The following is a 19,624-nucleotide window of genomic DNA, read 5'->3' as shown; positions in this document are numbered from 1 at the left end:
ACGACGGACAGATTAAGTTTTGTTTGGTAGGTACATTAAAATTTAGCCTATACAGTCTGCTTTAAAGTATGAATCAGTGGCGTATATAGAAATTAATTTCGGGGGGGGGGGGGGAGAGGCTTATAAAAAAAAATATAATGAATAAATATTATAAATTAACTTTATTTTAATAATAAATAATTAAATTAAATCAAAAAATCCAATTTTCGAGGCAGGTTCGCAAAAATATATATAATAAATTGATTGAATAAATGCGTACATTGTAGTAACAATAAATTTCGGAGGGGTGGGTGGGGTCGAACCTCTACCCCCTTATATACACCACTGGTATGAATTAAATTACTTAGTTTATACATAAACATATCGACATCAACGTAGATTCAGTTTGATGTTATTAAGACTTACGGTTAAATTAAAGAGGACTAGGTATGCAAAGTCTATAGAATAAAGTTTATCTCTTCATTGCGTCGCAGTCGTATGTTACGACCATAGGTCCTAGGTAGTTGGTAGGAACTGTAATCAGAGTATATTTATAATAGGAATTATTCATATTTTTTTACGTTAATGTATGCAATAGGTATCATAAGTCTTAACCACGGTTAAACTATGAATTATTATAAATTGTATAGCTGTACAAGTACAATAGCCATAGGATAAAGTACACCTATAATACGGCTATACGCCTATATGCAGATTATTCATAATTTCATAAGCATTTTGTTATTACTTATTACTTATTAGGTATTATATTGATATAAAATAAAATTAAATAATCAGTTATTACTATTTCAATACTATTTCTAGGGACACCAATAGGAAGATTCATTTAAAAAATAAAAAAATGTAATTAAATATAAAATTATGTAGTAAAAGCCGGAGACAGCAGCGTCTATTCTGATTTTTAAAAAAACTATTAAATTAATTAATAAATGATTTTGTTCAGAGGTCACTTGGGGATAGTTGGCAGAAGCATAAAAATAAATTACCTGGAGTATAATAAAGAAACAAAAATTGCAAGAGAAACATTAAAGCCCAGAAGCAAATACGTTTTAAAAAGCATAAAGAATTAAATTAATTATAAAAGTATGTTGTAGTGAAAGAGCATAAAAATTAAAGAACTTTGTAATACTATACGAACAAAAAATTAGAAGGAATTCAGATGCATTCAAATGTAGGTAAATGTATTTTAAGAAATGAAAAAATTAATTAAAATATTAGAAAATGAAAGAAAGACGTATGTCATTGCAAAATGTAAATTGCATATACCTATATTTTATTCGGTACTTCATATAATTTTTTCTCGTAATATTAATAAACGTTATAAAAAAAATTATGTAACTAGATAGTTTTAGAAATCAGTCATCTTCCACTTTTATCCATATTTTTCGCTTACTAGTTTTGAAATACTCTTTTCAGTCTTTTCAGAATTTTATTCGTGAATAAAATGCGTGTGAGTTTTATTTATTTATATGTTTGTTTTAAATGTTTTAATGTTATATAATTGTCGAGATATTATAATTTATGTTAAAATCTTATTAAATAATAATAAAAAAAAATTAATAAAAATACATTTTAACACGTTCATGGGCTAATGTCATATATTTTTACTGTCACAACAATCTATTTGCAATTTTGAACTTGGGTACGCAATGTCTCGACAGTGGTTCAAACAAATGCTCTAAAATCGTATATTGTGTATGTCGTATGACCTTTCGTGGCTGTTTAATTTATACTAATAATATTATTATTTTATATTCAAAAATATATTTAACTATCTATCCTCGTTTAATTAGTATAACTTGGAACCTTGCAGATAAAAATGAATCATAATTAAACATTTTAAAATATTTAGAGTTCATTTATGACTTTTCTTTGTAGATTGGTACTGGATACCCCGCAAAATTGTGTTTAACTACTCCGCACATCCATACTTAAAACAAGTATAATTATAACTTATTAGTACTCGTTAATCGTTTGATATTCGATGTAAAAGCATACAGAGACAGACATTTTGCTTTGAAATATAAAACCGAAAATGAATGTTATCTCGTGAAAAAATAAAATACTTAAAAAATGATAACGGTAAAAAGTAATAAAAATATAGTTTATTTCATTTTAAATTTTGTTGTATAATTCTTTAAATTATTTTAAAGAATATATTATTAAAAATGTAAATATACTTTTTAAGATAATGAGTGTTGATATGTAAAATCGTCAAATATCCGCCTAATATAGTACATACATATAATTGTGTGTTCGTGACCAAGACGGCACACTCTAAATAGGTTCTGAATATATAATTGAAAGGGTAAGTACTAAGTACTCGGTTTTACGCACCTACTAGCAGTTTATATATATATACATCAATGATAATATTACATAAATACACGCAATTATCTTAATGCATTTGGTACGTATTATAATGTATCTATTTCGGATATATTATAATATTTATAATGATTATATATAGGTACATGATATGTATCATGTGTATAATTAGGTATGATAAATACATAATTCATATGTCCAAAAAATGCATACGCAATTATTTTATTTTTTAAGTAATTTAATGCCATAGAAGTTTGTGTGTGTGTGTGCATACGTTTATTTAGGTCCGTTTCTGTCATCGTCAAGCCATATACATTTCGTTCTGTTAGGACTCGGTCAAAGCACATAAACGTAAGTTTCAAATGACCTGCGAATTGTCGTACAGCAGTACAGCACACAGATACGGTATGTATTATGTATAAATATACCATATTATATATTTGTATGTGTGATTTATTTCGTTCATATATTAGTATAGGCAATATAGCTAACTAGTTAAGTATAATAATGGCAATTGGCAAATGCCAAAATCAGTATACGTAGATCGTGAAGGTCTCCTAAAATAATTATTCTAAATCTATATAAAAACAAATCTATTCACATTCATGCATGTGTATTAACTATATATATGAGGGGATGACAATTTAAAACTTACTGCTATTTCCATTTTCTACTTTTTCAGTATATTGATAGATTTTTGTTTCGAATGGCTAATTGTATTAGTTAAATAAACATATTTTTGTTATGTCTGATAAGTAATTTTGTATTTTAATGTTCTAAATTTAACATTTAAAAACGAATTTCCCAATTTCATTCAATAGTACATTTTGACAGAATTTGAGGAAATATTAATGATTGGTGTATCATAAAATAAATAGCCTAGATGGCTAGGTACTTTGGAAATAGTATGTTTTGAAAAAAAATGAGGAATTGGTATGTTTTGTTATAACTATTTAGTCAAATGTAAAAACTATTTATTATGGAAATATTACGTTTAGACAAAATTTGATAGGATCATTCAATTCCTCGCATTTTTCTTTACAAGTTTCCTAAATTAATATAACTCAATATTGTTAATTTTAAATATAATACGTTTTGAAATGGCGCCCCTCATATGTAGATTTACCTATTTGTAAATATACAAACCGAAACATCGAATAGTATATATTATTTAATATAATAGGTAATCTTACTCACAATCAAACGAAATTAATAATGTCAGTTAAGTATTATTATGTTATAATTTAAATAATATAAATATGTTAATACATTATTGGATGTTTTATTGAGAACGCCAATTTAACGATTAATTTCATTATGTAGAAAAACTTGTTTAGAACAAAAAAATGATTTGAAAGTATATAGTATATATATTCTCCGATTTATGTATGGAATACAACATTTGATACATGTCCACCTCAGCTACACTAGTAAACTTTAGTTTTTGTCACAAAATGCTCATCTTTCGCTGATACATCTACGGGTTGTTTAGTTCATCAATAACGAGACAAATATCTATTCAAATATCTTCTTTTAAGTTCTTCAATGGTATGTTTTTGTAAACATGAGCTTTGATGTAGAACCTCCCCCCCCCTCAAAAAAAAGTCCAGTAGAATTAGATCACAGAACATAGGAGTTCAGTTTTGGTTAACACTTAATGGGTGAAGTTAGCTCTAAAATTTTTTACGTAATAACACGAATGACCAGAATTGAAGCTTGCCAGCGTAGTTGTAGCGTACATTTGTCATATTTTATATTCCATAAATAAATCTTTAAATATATACTACACGTTTATATAATTTTTTTGTTCTAACCAAAATTCACAATTTTTTTTAATAAAGTAATAAAGAAATTAAATCTAGTGTTCTTAATGAAACACTTTGCACATCATGTTATCATTATGATGAACAATTTTAAAAGGTCTACGGTTTACCCCAACTGTAGTATTATATTATTTTTTCGATATGTGTTTCTTGGCAATCTCGTGTATACTTTCATTTGCTTTAACATGTATTTTTCATTTAAGGTTAATATCATTCAATTAACAGAAGAAAAAATAATAAAAAGGATATTATATATAGGTAGTCTGAATTTTATTTTAAAGAGAGGACATTAAACAGTGGCTTTGATTATGATATCTTTGTATTATTCGTATGTACACATTGGTATTATATGTTATATATATATATTACATATTGTATACATAATTAATACTGTGCGAAAAAACAGAGATTTTGTGAAGTGAGGAAAGAGTACTCGTCTGGGTATAGTACCACAATACATAATAGTATTATACACATAAGTACTTGAAAGTAAAAAATGATATACGGAAAAAAAATAAAGAGAATGCCTGCGTTTTACAGTGATATTTTCTTTTCGTAAAATGTCTAAATACATTAATCCTAATTCGTGTGTTAAATTAAAAGATTGTAATTTTTATTATTTTAATATCTGCTTAATATTATATAATTGATATAGTTGTTCAATAATTAATTATTTCTTACCAACAGCCAACAGGCAATAGAGTATTAATAATTATTTATATTTATATAAGATTATTAAGATTTAATAGATTTATGATGTAAATGATTATACAATTTAGGAGGAGTTTTTGTATACTTTACTTTAAATATATTATATAAATTATTGTGTGTTATACATATTTAAACATTTCCACAGGGAAATAATAAAAAAAAAAAAATCATACAAAATAACGTAAAATACGTATACGTAATCATGGACTTTTTTCATGTGCCCCAGAGAGGTAATTTTTTTTAAATCTTTTTGTTTGGCGGTGTTTTTTACTAAAATAAATTATTTTATAGGTACGTTCAATTAATATATAAATCAATGTTAAATAATATATTACCTAATTTAACGATTAATTTAACCCACCACACTCAATTTCCAATCTATTTTTTTTTTTTTTTTTAAGATAACTTTTACATTTTGTAATTTTATTGACTGAAACAAAATAATTTTATGAACAATACAACATGAAAAAATATCAAAATATTAGAGCAATATTTTATTTTTTATTTTTAAGCATTTAAAATGTAATATTTCATTACACTAAGTTAAATTGTAATGGTGTTAATTCTACGAATATTTTCTTTGTACTAGTTAGATACCTATCAAAAGATTCTATGTCCCTTGTGATCAATTTTTACACATAAATATATTATTAAATATTTAAATTGATAATACATATATGATTTGAAAAATGCACGTACATACTTACTCAGTATAAAATCTGCATTAAATCAAAATTTACAAAGCATTTAAATTTAAAAATTTGACATATAAGTACAGTACACTATTAAACGGTATAATTAATTGTCTAAACATCATCATTATTGTTGTAAACAACTATAGTAATTAAAAATAACTTTTAAACATTTGTTAAGGATATTTAAACTAAATCATATTATAACAAATATTGTTTCAAGTTTCGATAGTAATTAGTATTTACTATAAACTTATATAATAATATGTATTTACGAGGACAGTCCAGTTTTACCTTTTTTTCTAGACAATATGGACAGTAATCTACCACTAGTAGGTTATCTAGTGGGCCATATTAATAGATATATAATATTTATAGATACTGGTCTATATTATATCAATAATTTTATTAGATATAAAGCTATTTTTAATAATCTTCTGTTAAAGCGTGCAATTAATATACGTATTTACTACTACAATTGTAATTTTTAATGATAAATTATTATTAAATAATTAAATAATTTTGATGAGTAATGATAAACAAAAGTTCATCATATATGAGAATAAAAAAATGTAGAACCTTTTTTTTATTTTTAGGTGATCAAATAATAATTTTAGTTAGGTTGGATTTGTTATAGCTGCTGTACGTGAATTCATCAAAATGAAGCCATTTCGTTTATTTTTAAATGTTAATAAACCACAAAATATATATTTACTATACTATATTATAATATATATAAATATTTATTTTGGATACACCAGTTAAAAAAATTGTATGACAGGAAAATATTTAAATGATCAACAATGAGCACAGATTGCAAGCAGCGATAAAAGTATGAAAACAAATCATTTTTTCAATTTTAGAAATCAATTAATAAATAATAGTATAATACTTTTTTTATACAGTACCAGTGAAGTATTTTTAATAAATTTTCTGAGAGGTGTCGGTTTTATATTGAAAAAAATATTTTTATTATTTTAATAAAGTATAATATAATGCAATGTAATACTATTTCTAGTATTCTAGATAATAACAATTGAACAAGCAAATTATTAATTAATTAAACTGTATGATATTTTATAAACATCATAATAAATGGTATTATCTACACTTGGTAAGATTATCTTTTGAAAATATACCTAGCTATGTTTTTTAGGAATATATTAAATTGTTACTATTTTGATTATTTTTACACGTAGTTTTAAAGACATGAAGTACCTCAAATTAAATCATATTTCAATAATTTAATAATTGTTTACAATTTTAGTAATCTAATTCTAAATTAATATGTCTCATTCCAATTAGTGAACACCATGCATGAGTCATTGTGAACTGAAAAATATATTATTAATTATTATTGTTTATGTAATACCAGTCTAAAATAATAATATATTATCGATTAATAATTATTATCAATGATATTATACAAGTATTATATTATGATGACTTATATTATGATGTGTGTTTGACATCGGCCATAATACAAGTCTAGAGTCTAGTATAAAAATATTAAAAAATGATAAAAATGTGTAAATGTTTCTTGGAAATAAGAATTGTAGTTAAAAAGTTAAAACTAGTGAAGTACTTTGATACCAATAAAATGTTTTCAATTGCTATTGCTAGTTTATTTATTTGTGTAATATTATATCAGCGGAAGAACATAATTTAAATATAATTATTTTGAACGACGGGTGATTAGAAAAATTTATTTATATGAAAGGGTAATAGACAATAGTTTATGATAGTAATAATAATAATAATAGTATAATAGATAAAACCATAATTTTTAGATTGTTTGTATGCTTTATTTTTTTGGTTTTTGTTCCCTTACCGGATGAGTTAATATTTTAAAATAGTATTAGACAATAGGATTTAATTTTTGAATAAAATAAAATTATTTTGATTTAATCACGAATATTAAATTCTATTTTAAGTCTATAACGGACAGTTGGAAAATAATTTAAATATGGTTAGATTATAATACTAATTTTCGCACTAAATTTGTCTATTTTCTTATAAAAATAGAAGAACACTTGATTACATAACTCATTGCTAAGTTTATAGGAATAATAGTTTTAATTATTTTATCGTTTGTTACTAAAAAATCTAAAAGCAAAATATGCTAGGCTTACATTTTTTAAGAGTTTAGTATGTATTTTTCATGATTTGGTGGATGGTGAATATTGATGGTCGTATACGGTCATTTTGGATCCATTTCAAATAAATTAAGTTATATTGATTGATGTATAGTAAAATTATGCAAATTTTGATGTCCTTATTTTATGTACAACGCATATTAATTACATAGTTTATATTGCTTGGATGTAATCGTGCCATTGTTAAATTGTAAAATAATTACCACAATATTCAAAGACTTAAATTTTATGTTACCCTTCTATAAGTTTCAAAGGTGGATATAATTTTCTAAAAAGTGTACTGTGTAGGTAAAATTTGCTTAAAGTCATTTAAATATAGATTAAGTGATAGGTATGAAATCAAATATAATCAATATGTATTATATACAGTTATAAAGTACTTAAATTATATAGTTGCTGGATTATTAGTAGTTCAATTTACTACTACTAATAATAAATAAATCCTCATATTATGATGAATTCTATAAAACATTTTAATTCATATTACCAGTTGTATTTAAAATGTTCATTTCAGTATTGCATTCAATTTGCATATACATCGATCATTATTTGAATATTACTGAAAAAAAAAACGGTAATGTAGTAATAGTATTATACTAATATGAAAACAAATATATTTTTGGACATATGTTTACTAATTAGAAAAATCTAATTTGTTAAAATTATATGTGTAATAAATGGCATTTACTATTACATACTACTATAATACTAATAATAAAAAAACCCACTCTAGTTAACTGTTAGTCGTTAAGAATTAATGGGTTATTACCTAATGCATTCACTATACTAATTATAAAGTCAAAAAATGTTTTTAGTTAACCAGCAGTCTGCAGTTGTCATAGTTTTTAATTGTGGATATTAGTAACACTTATTTATACTTTTAATAATACCTAATATCTATACATATTGCAATGATATGCACAATCGACGTAGGTCCTCTAATGTATTTTATACTTAATATACATATCAATAATAATAGTATCCTATAATTTGGGAAACACGAGTGTTTATCAATATCACATTGTGTATGGAAATTTAAAACGAATTCAATAGGAAAGAAAGTTATTTCGTCGTGTTTTGTTATCCTGAAACGTGCGCGTTAGTATTTATAAAGTCAAACGCGTTCCAATTGTCAGTAATAAGTATAGGTTTAAAATAATGCGCAATCGACTGCGAAAAAAAACACTTCTATACTAGATCACATTTTTGACACGACTGACGACTGTACATTATACTGTATGTATAGTTGCGAGCCAGAAATCGAAAACCATGTTAACCTTCACTTTTTTTTTTTTGGATTCTTAGCGGATCATTGAAAAACTGTCGGTTTCACAACTATGTGGTTTTTTTCTAGTTGCACGAGGAAGGACAGAAAGTCTCTTTAATCTAGCGGGTTTTTTTTTTGCTATTTGTAATTTTCGTCAATAAGAAGACTAAACATTTTATCGTAAGTCAATAACGAGGTGGTCGGTCATTCGCCTATGACAAAAGTTTACAAAATATCGCTTTTTATTTATTTAATATATAAAATATATAAATAAACGTGCGTACCTACGTCTTAATTATATAAATACAGTGTATATTTAGATTTTCAGTTTACAAATTAAGAAATAACATTTTATACAACATGAAAATGGTTTTGAAAAATACTTAAAGATTGAATACCTACGAGTACTCTAGAAAAAAATCATTATTCGCAGAATGCACCTACGTGCATTTTACGAGCACTGAAGTTGGTGATAAATGAATAATGACATACACCACATACTCTATTTACACTATTATACCGTAGAAAAATGAGAAGACTTGTTTAACGAATCTCGCGATTTATTATTATAGCATATAATATTATATTATATATTTTCGAGTGGTTCGTCAACAGCACGGTGCGGTTCTAGTCAGATCGCGATGAGTGATGCTCACGGTATCCTTAGTCCGTACATTTTACTGTATAAATTATGTATGATGTATACGAATACTCTGTACAGTAAGTGGTGGTTTTAGAAATTAATAAAATATGGTACAAAATATGGTTATAATTAAATGTAAGTTGAATAATACTACTTTAAAAAAGTGATGCTTGAAATTTGAATGGACATTGAATTTGAAATATTGTATATTATAGGTAGGTACGTTAGAGCGACTAATATTTATAATAAGTAATTCATCACCATTTTATAAATCATCTATTGTAAACGCGAAGGGCAGATGTTTTAAAAATAGTATGATCAGCTCCTGGAATATCACACCTCTGTCGTCTGCGTGTATCCGCCCTTGTCATACAGTAAATTTATTATTTTGTATGGCATTGTTGTTCGAATAACAAGCAGCGTAATGATTTTCGCGATGTCGTTATCACGATATTAATATTATCTCGTATAATTCAACCGGAAGTAATCCCGGGCCAAATCCCGCGCAGCAACCACTTGGGAATAGACATATTATATTATATATATATTATAGCCTTCGTATAACGTTCCCTGAACGTTGCCCATTATTCGTGGGACGGAGAACGTTTTGTGGTGGGGAAATAAATAAATAAATAAATATTACGTTTAACTATAATATATATATATACGTATACCAGTTGCTGTAGTGATACTCCGACGCCAACTGCAGTTATATAAATTATAAAACATAATATATACAAAGTACACCACACACCACGCACACGCAGACACATTATATATTAATGTGTACGGTCACTATAGTATATAAAATATATCTATACTATATAGTGTATATACATTATACATATACGCATCATCTTATCGTTGACCGACTTACGTGGGTAAACATTTACAAGTGCGGCGGTCTCGCGGTGTTTACATCGACAATGGTGTACCTACTTGTCGAGTATTAAATAATAAATACCTTGAAAAAAAAATTCAAATTTTTATGCCCAAGACTTGCCGGGTTTAAAGCGCTCTCGTCGTATACCTAGATAATAATTTGAAACATTTTTAAAATTTATGTATTTAGATAGGTTCTCATATTATTATATATACAATATATGCGCAATACGTTCCAAAAGATTTTTTTTTAACAAGTACGGTTAACCGCGCGTGTGAAGGTTGAACTTTCGTTCAAAGTGCGTGTATATAAATGAAAGTCGTCCTCGTCCATCGTTACCATAATCTTATATAAACACGCTTAATCGCGTGGCATGTCCGTACACGATATAAGTACACATGTGTACCGACATTGTACAAATATAAACTGATACGGCGACGTCGACGATATACTGCAGGCCCAGGGTAAATAACATCGCGTGAGCCGCGAGTACAGACTGTCAGCGCGTAGGTGTTGTGTTCGCGAGAGGCCGACAACTATTTGGTTAAGTATATTATATTGCGCGGTATGAAAACCGTTCCCGTCGGCGTATTGTGAGTTTATAAAACCAACGCGGAATAAATGTATAGGTATATGATAAAAAGAATAAAATGGAAGTTGCGATCCGTCCAAATTCGATTCATCTGTCGGCGATTATCGACAAAACACACTGTAATAAACGTATATTTTTATTTAATATAATATATTATAATATAATAATAATAATCTCACGGTACTACGATGCATCACGGACATTTTTCGTGGTATCAGTTCTCTTGTATCATAAAAATTATGTTGGCAGTCGAGGACCCTCATAATTGTTGGCTTAACCATAGTTGTTATTTTGATGTATGTTATTATATTATATGCAATTGTTAAACGGATGGGGTAGGAGGACGAAGCTGATTTTTGTGAAGTACTTAATCGGTTATTATAATACAAACTGAAGAAATGGAGGAACGGCATCTCCAGTTTTTCATTGAAATCACGCCACTGGTTGGCAAGTGCACTCACGCTGATGTAAAATCGAAATAAAAATAGCCATCACACAAAATAGGTGAAAACAGGGATTTTTTGCATGAATCGGCAATGAATAGAGAAAAAAAATCATTAAAATTATTATAAAAAGGTATTCCGTATTAGGTTTAAACTACGTTTATTATATTATATTAAATTCTAACTACATTTTAAAAATTTTTTTTGATTTGGCAATAGATTTATCGTGTTAGTTTTTCTGGCAACGGATCGGTTATCAACTTTTTTTTCACCTTTTTGGACTCAACAACACTGCTGCGGCTTGGGATAATATCACAAAATCACGATGTGCGGCAAGTTCGTTCTGTTATTCGTACTATTCATAAATTATATAAATATATGCATGAAAATATCATACATAATTTATAAATATATGTACATAATTATATAATATTATTATGTATTATAATATATAATACAATATATATACGCCGTACATCCGAGCTCTGCCGCCTGGGGGTTGCTTAGCACTGATCGTTGTAGCATTGGAGGGAGAAGTTAGCCACACCGTAGTTGTGAAGAGGTGTGCGGTGGCGGAGAATACGACATTTTGTATATATATACATACATATTGAAATGTAGGGCACGCGGATGTGTCGTATAGCACAGTAGCCATTATATACACGGGTCGAAACTCGGGTCGATGAGGCGGCCGCGGAAGTGTGCGTAAGTATGCGTCGTCGGTGGCCCGGGGTGGCGGGTGGTTTTCGAAGGGGTTGGCCGTACCCCGTGCGCAGCGCGTGTGCCCCGGACAGCAACATCCGCGTAAACACGTCACGTCCATGACGTCAGCGGTGCCTGTACTGACGTCACTCCTGACCTCGATCCGAAAAACCCACCACGCCGGCCTATGATATCGTTCTTGCCCGGCTTTTCATCTGGCACACAATAGATATATAGGCCCCGCCGAACGATCGTGGTGTGTGTGTATATATATGTATGAACGGCGCTTTTCCGTCCTGTCAGGTACGCACGTATATATATATATAATATAAAACGTTATCGACGAACGGTTGTGGAAACGTTTTCTCCGTTTCCTTTTTTTCTCTTTTTGTCTTCGCCTATCTCCGTTTCCGCGAGCACACCATTCCGCGACCGGGACAACCGACTCGATACCATGTTCATTATATGTATTATACATTTTATACCATATAATATAATACATGCCACACACACACAGTACGTACGACCCCAAAGCGTCTGGTAAACCCATATTTTTTCGATCAGTTTTTGGACATCTATATAGGTTAACTTTTAAAAATGTTCAACAATTAAACTATACTGCTCTCATTTATAGCCAACACATAAACGCGATCAGAAATCAGAATACAACTAATTTTAAATAAAAACATTTCCACAAAATGGCTATATTAAATTTCCTGTAAATAATAAAATTATAAATTATAGAAAAAAGTTATGTAAAAAGGGGCCTCGCCTGTTAAATAAATAAAAAATGTGTTCATGATGGTTTTGGAGGAGCTAGGTGATTTTTTTTATTATTATTCTTATAAACGTAATGGATCTCATTTTATGATTTAATTAGTATGATACATCGATTTAGAAAATATTATTTTTTCAACCTACAACTTAAGAGTGACTTTCCGATTTCCGTGATATCAATATTGTCAATTATATTATATACCTACTAACCTACTCACACGCAGACACGTCCGCACAATAATATATGTATATATTGTACACGTAATGACTTTATGAGAACGACAAACGGTAGCATTGTAATCGACATTTTTTTCAGGTGTCCTTCACCCTATACCCTGCACTCCTCCGCCAATAGCCGTGTACGCCTGCACCCGTGATGGATATATACAATTTCATTTCTTTAAAATAGTATTTCAACCAGCTGCAATGATAAAATATTATAATATTTACACATTAATTTATACGAGGATGAGACTTTATCGCGTCGTTATATATTATCAAGTAGTCTTAATTATTCATTCACCTGTTTGATATAGATAAAATATGACTTTAAATTTAACGATTGTGATGTAGGATTTATTATCGATGTGCGTTACACCGGCTGGTAGCTTTTACTGTGTAGACAAATAGCTAGTGTTCAATAAACGACATATGTTTAAGTACATTCCAGGACGAAGTCCTGTGAGAAATTTAAACGTAAAAATAATAATAATGTCTGTCCCGTTATGGAGTACATTGTATTAATGGGTGGTGTACTTAGCACGAAAAATCTAAGGATACGCGTTGTCAGATTATCATGCAGTGACGTAGTGTTGATGTTATTATGCTTCGTTTATGTAATAATATAATATAACGTCGTCATTATATGTAGGTTAGTCGTCAACAAGTGTTTTTTCTTCTCGTTAACCACGGGACCTGTAACATAGTTCAATATAAATTATAAATTTTTTACAACCGTTTACACATCATCAACAACATACGTTGTATGCACAGAGTTAATATATTTCATACCTACCCATAGACATAATTTTGTATAATAAAAAGTGATGAACCGTGCATATTAGCCGCTTTTGATAAACCTATATTGCTACACTTTATCTTTTGACGATACGACGGTCATATTATATTGCAAAAATACTTTACTACGTCAATTGCAAATATTTACCATCGTTGCATATTTTAAATTTTACTTTAAGCATTCCCCTCGACTAATATTTATTTGATTAGTTTATTTAATAAAACGTAATAAAATGTAGAAAAAGAATGATAAATATTTAGGTTGGATATGCATCATTCATTGAGATAACAAAATGTTTTAAGTTTTAATATATATTGATATTACTGGTTTTAATTTATACAAAATTGGCACACAATTAGTTTTCATATTTCAAGATTTTTGGCCTAATGATAATATATTTATATAATTAAGATTCTATTATTAAATAGCAGACCATAATTTGTTACAATATTTATTGTATTTTTATTATAATATTATCATAACGACCAAAATTATGGTAAAAAAAAGATATTAACAAACAAAATAAATTATTTATAAATTATTCTTTACTTGTTTAAACATAACGATTGACGTTAAAAATACTATTAAAAATAATTGCCAAGCCATTTGGTTGTTGTCTTGATTTTGGCCTTTTATTAAAAATGTTTTTCGACCCCAACTCAAAGCAGACTGATTCACATAAACATATTATGAAATTATATATTACTTTCGACTTCTAATATTTAAACTCTACAATACATTAAATAATATTTGGTATTCAATGGTTATGAATACTAACTGGCTATAAACCCTTCCATAATTTTCCAAATTTGTTTTTATATTTCGAAAAATGTAAGCATTATTATCAGTTTTTTTTTTTTTTAAATACTGAAACGACCAAGACCAATTTAAATTCCATATATATTTATAACAACAAAATAATAACTAATAATATATACTCGTAAATTATCTAATTAAATAGTAACTATAATATAATAGGTATTATCATTGCAATACTCATCAATTAAGTATTTTTCCATTAAAATTTGTAATACATTGTTTTTTAGAATACAATGTTGAATAAATATAATTTATTTTATCATTTAAAATCATTATTTTGGCATATTAATATTTAATCATATTTTTGAATGGTTAAAATGTCGAGAATATACGGAAAACGGGACTAACATTGGTGTACCCGAATTGCCTATCTATAACGCCGTGTGATTATAATTGGATTACCTTACTTAATCAGCGAGTAGTACCTCTACTAACGATTGGTAAGTGTAAGACGTCTCAATCGTATTTATTGTTTCTGTCTTACAAATAATACATAATATAGCAAGTGTACGCCCAATATAATCTAATAATATACAATTTCAAGGTAAAAATATCAAACAAATGATGATAATAATTTTGTTTGAACAAAAAATAATTAAATAGTTTTTATTCAATTGTACATATTAATTTGAATTAAATTAAAATCAATACTATTTATTTATGCTCTATAAATCGTCAATTATGTTTATTTGAAGCTAGATTAAAATTTTAAGCCCATTCAAAATTTAAAATAAAACTAAAAAATAAAAAAAAGAAGATTATAAAAGCATTTTTTGGCGCAGTAATCAATAATCAATTAAAAACATAACATTTTATTGTTAAACATAATTTTGAATATGAGAATTAATTTTATATATTCATAAATAAATTTCGGTTTAAAACTATAATGATGATAGTATGATACATACATACATACATAATACAAATAACATATATAAATATACAATATTAATAATATTCTTTTGAAAATAAATTGTACTTTTTAATACCGAACATATCATATAATATATGGTGTTGTTTTTTTTCTATCAAACAAATATATTCTCGGTCGTAATCCATACTACTTGAAAAAGTTCAGGGGCTCCCAATACTATTACAGTATCACAATATATTATTTATATATACAAGTAATAAATAAGTGTATTACACTTTCATCACTATTGCTTGACAACTCTGCGAATATTTTGTTTTTTTTTTTTTAAGTTGGAAAGTTTTCAACAAAGACACGAAGAAGTACTTTTATATGTCAAGATCACTCCTATTCTGGTTAATCATAAAGAATGGGCTAATTTTATCGTTTAAAATGTTGCACTGGAAAAGTTATTTTTTTTACTTTATACGTATAATAAAAAGTGCATGTTCAATTAGTTTATCATCTTCGATTCTCATTCTCTCTTTTTCTTTTTTACACACACAATCTATGTACAAATGTATTGACGGTGGTAATTTAGAATTATAATTTTACCTGCAGTTATCGGGCAACGAGCGGATTTCAACCGATGATTATTATGGTTATGACGATAAGGGTCGATTAAAAAGTAAAAATAAATAACTCGAGAACTTGGATATATTTTAGTAGTTACTTCTGTAATACTAGCAAGAAATTACTCATTTAAAATGTTTGCATACACTACAAATGGTACTATCTGTTTTATATCTATAATTATTATATTAATATTTTTTTCTCAACGTTCGTTTTCTATATTTATAAACATATGTACTATATACTTAATTGCTTGTGAACTGAATTTTGTATTTATATTACAAAACTATGACTAATAAAATTTCCAGAATTAGAAATAGGTCGAGGCTCTGTTAGGTGTTCAGTCAAATATATATTTGATTTTACATCAAAACTTTAAAGTATCTATAATATAATATTATACTAGGTACTCGTTATATTGTTTTAAACAGTATTCTCAGAGAGCAATTTCAACACACATCGTTTCTTATAATTTTTATTGTAAATACATCTTGTATATAATATATGAATCATAATTTACGTTTTAAATTTTACTAATTACTTCGATAAATTTAATAGTTTACGTGAAACGATGACATGCTTTTCATCTATTTGGACGTCGACGAAGATGATGACCGAATGGCACGCAAAATAAGCAATTTATTCTTTATTTTACCTGCTGATGTGGTGTAGCAGAGACGGAAATGTTCACAAGTATCGAGCCGTATAGAGGATTAGGCAAAAGGAAGTAATAACGAACAAAAACAAATGATTATTATAAGTTAACAATTAGCATATCTTTATTGGAAACATTAAAGAAGCTGAATTGTACAACGGGGTTAAAATTAATTTTAAATTAAAAGAATTTTTGTTGAATAACATAGTTATCATTATGATAATTTGTTTTCATATAAATAAAACATTGTTTTACACACTAATAAATACAGACAGGCCGCATGTGTGTCGCAAATGGTGATGTAGATAATATGGTTGATGCTGCTGTTTTGTGTGTACGTGGTGTTTTATGATACATTTCGAAAAAAAAATAAAAATATTGTAGTACATTTTTTTAAAAGTTTTATTACAAATAAGTTAAATTTTGTTTAGAAGTCGCCGTCTGGGTGGAGGTCGAATCTGGGTGGGAAGGCGAATCCGTCGAATTGTGGTTTAACGGGCGGCCTGTGTCCCTATAAAAGAAACGAAATAAACGACACGATTAAAAATGTTTTATAATTGCTTGAACCCATATCATAAACGTAAACAAAATGTATTATTAATAAAAGTCTAGGTCATGTGCGATGACTTTTACTGGATTGATCGTGCTACATGCATAAAATAAATAAAATAAAATTTTTAACTTATAACTAATAGTAGATTTCATTTTTCAAATTATTTCAAACCAAAATCAGGTCTACGATAATATAACTAAATGGGTGTTTTGTTAGGAATTAAAAAAATATATTTTGCAAACATAGGATCATTATTAACAATTTGAATTATTTCTCATTCGGAGTATTCAACACTTATATGATTAGAATTGTAAAATAATCAAATGCAAGTTAGAATATTGCCGTATCAAGTCATGTTGATTGTGTGGCTAAAATTGGTAGAAAAACATTCTAACCGAGTACATGACTCGTCAACTACAAATCTAGTCTATCCGACTTACAAATAAATAAATAGATAGAATCAAGAGTTTACTCCAATGGTAGCACCTTTCGTGGCTTTTGAGGCTGGAATAATAATGATTTTATTAGCTCACTATGTGGATAACGCAAAACAATGTATCATACAATTAAGACACTTGGGATGTATGACATAAACCTTTTTTTTACATTATATTAATAAACTAAATATAGAACTGCTCGGAAAATGTTAGATGTTCATTATCTCAATTTTACGATACATCGAAAAAATTTTCTAGTGAAACATTTAAAGCGCATCGATTAAATTGTATAAAATGCATTTACAAATTGATATGTATAAAATTGCCGTCATAAATATATATAATAAATTATTATAAATAACATTATTAATTATTGAATATAAAAAACACTTACAATTGGGCTTCCGCCTCGTGCTGTAGATCCTGATCTGCCCTTTGTTCTGAACTTTGCAATTGCCTGTTCAGCTAAGTCAGCTCTTTCTTCAGCTTCTTCTAGTTCTTGTTGGGCCTTACGGAACTTAGCTAAGTTGAGTGCGGCAATTTCTTCGGCTTCTTCGATCTGTCTCTTGTATGTCTTGATCTTTTGTTGAAGTTTGTCAACTAAGTCTTGCATGCGCTCATGGTTCTTTCTGTCTTCGTCTCCTTGGAAGCTCAGTTCCTTAATTCTACGTTCAGATTTTCTTAGGTTCTTTTGTGCATCTGCGTGTCTGCGTTGTTCACCATCCAACTCATTCTCCAATTCTCGTACCCTTTGTTCGAGTTTTTGAATAGCTTTCTTACCACCCTTCAATGCATTGTTTTCAGCTTCATCTAATCTCACCTAAAAATATTGAATAAATATTAAAAATAATTATCTTATTCTTTAAAAATTAAAACATTTCCGTAAAATAACAATTAATTTAATTATGCGTACTTGTAATTCCTTGATTTGTGTTTCAAGAGCTTTCCTGAGTTTTTCTTGGGTTTGTGCATGGTCTTGTTCAGCTCTGAGTTCATCAGCAAGTCTGGCAGCATCGACCATTGCTTTCTTAGCCTTCTCTTCGGAATTCTTGGCTTCATTCAATAACTCGTCTAAGTCAGACTGTATAAAAAAAAAATACATTATTAATATATTTGGCAAACGGAAATAATTAATTAATATTATAATATTACATGTAAGGTTTGTAGTTCTCCTTCCAGTTTCCTCTTGGCAGCAGAAATGGAGGTAGCCTGTGCGGAAAGTTCATTGAGCTGTTCATGAGCATCAGCCAACTCTTGTTCAACTTGTCTTCTGCCACGGTCAGATTGTTCCAATAAAGTTCTGGATTCTTCCAGTTCGTTTTGTAATGCATTCGCTCGTCTTTCAGAAATTCCTAATTGTTCTCTGGCATCTTCTCTAGCTCTAGATTCTTCTTCAAGAGCAGTTTGCACATCCTTCAATTGTTGCTGATAACGTTTAATGTTCTTTTGGGCTTCAGCATTAGCTTTGTTTGCGTGGTCTAAAGCGATCTCAAGTTCATTGATGTCAGCTTCCAACTTCTTCTTCATTCTAAGAGCTTCAGCTTTTCCTTTAGCTTCAGCTTCCAAGCTAGCTTGCATAGAGTCTAAAGCACGTTGGTGGTTTTTCCTAAAATAATATAAATTATATGCGTTATGTAAATCT

At 28.1% G+C, this 19,624-nt stretch overlaps 1 protein-coding gene across 37 annotated transcripts in view; it reads right to left on the bottom strand.

The window, feature by feature from the left end:
* Positions 1–17,088: 17,088 nt before the first annotated feature.
* Positions 17,089–19,624, bottom strand: part of LOC132919311 (myosin heavy chain, muscle) — a 28,146-nt gene continuing 25,610 nt past the window's right edge. For 36 of the 37 annotated variants that reach the window (XM_060980797.1, XM_060980812.1, XM_060980815.1 and 33 more), the window contains exons 34-37: positions 19,135–19,588; positions 18,896–19,063; positions 18,377–18,802; positions 17,089–17,503 (exon numbers count right to left, since the gene is read on the bottom strand). In XM_060980797.1, the coding sequence (XP_060836780.1) occupies positions 17,420–17,503; positions 18,377–18,802; positions 18,896–19,063; positions 19,135–19,588 (1,132 nt within the window). In that variant the 3' untranslated portion in view covers positions 17,089–17,419. Of the gene's footprint in view, positions 17,504–17,985; positions 18,050–18,376; positions 18,803–18,895; positions 19,064–19,134; positions 19,589–19,624 lie in introns of all 37 variants that reach the window. The other variant, XM_060980805.1, reaches the window with a different exon arrangement.

Source organism: Rhopalosiphum padi, chromosome 2 (assembly GCF_020882245.1).
Source record: "Rhopalosiphum padi isolate XX-2018 chromosome 2, ASM2088224v1, whole genome shotgun sequence".
Lineage (NCBI taxonomy): Eukaryota > Metazoa > Arthropoda > Insecta > Hemiptera > Aphididae > Rhopalosiphum > Rhopalosiphum padi.
The sequence above is the reverse complement of the archived record's forward strand: the minus strand, read 5'-3'. Positions and strand labels throughout refer to the sequence as shown.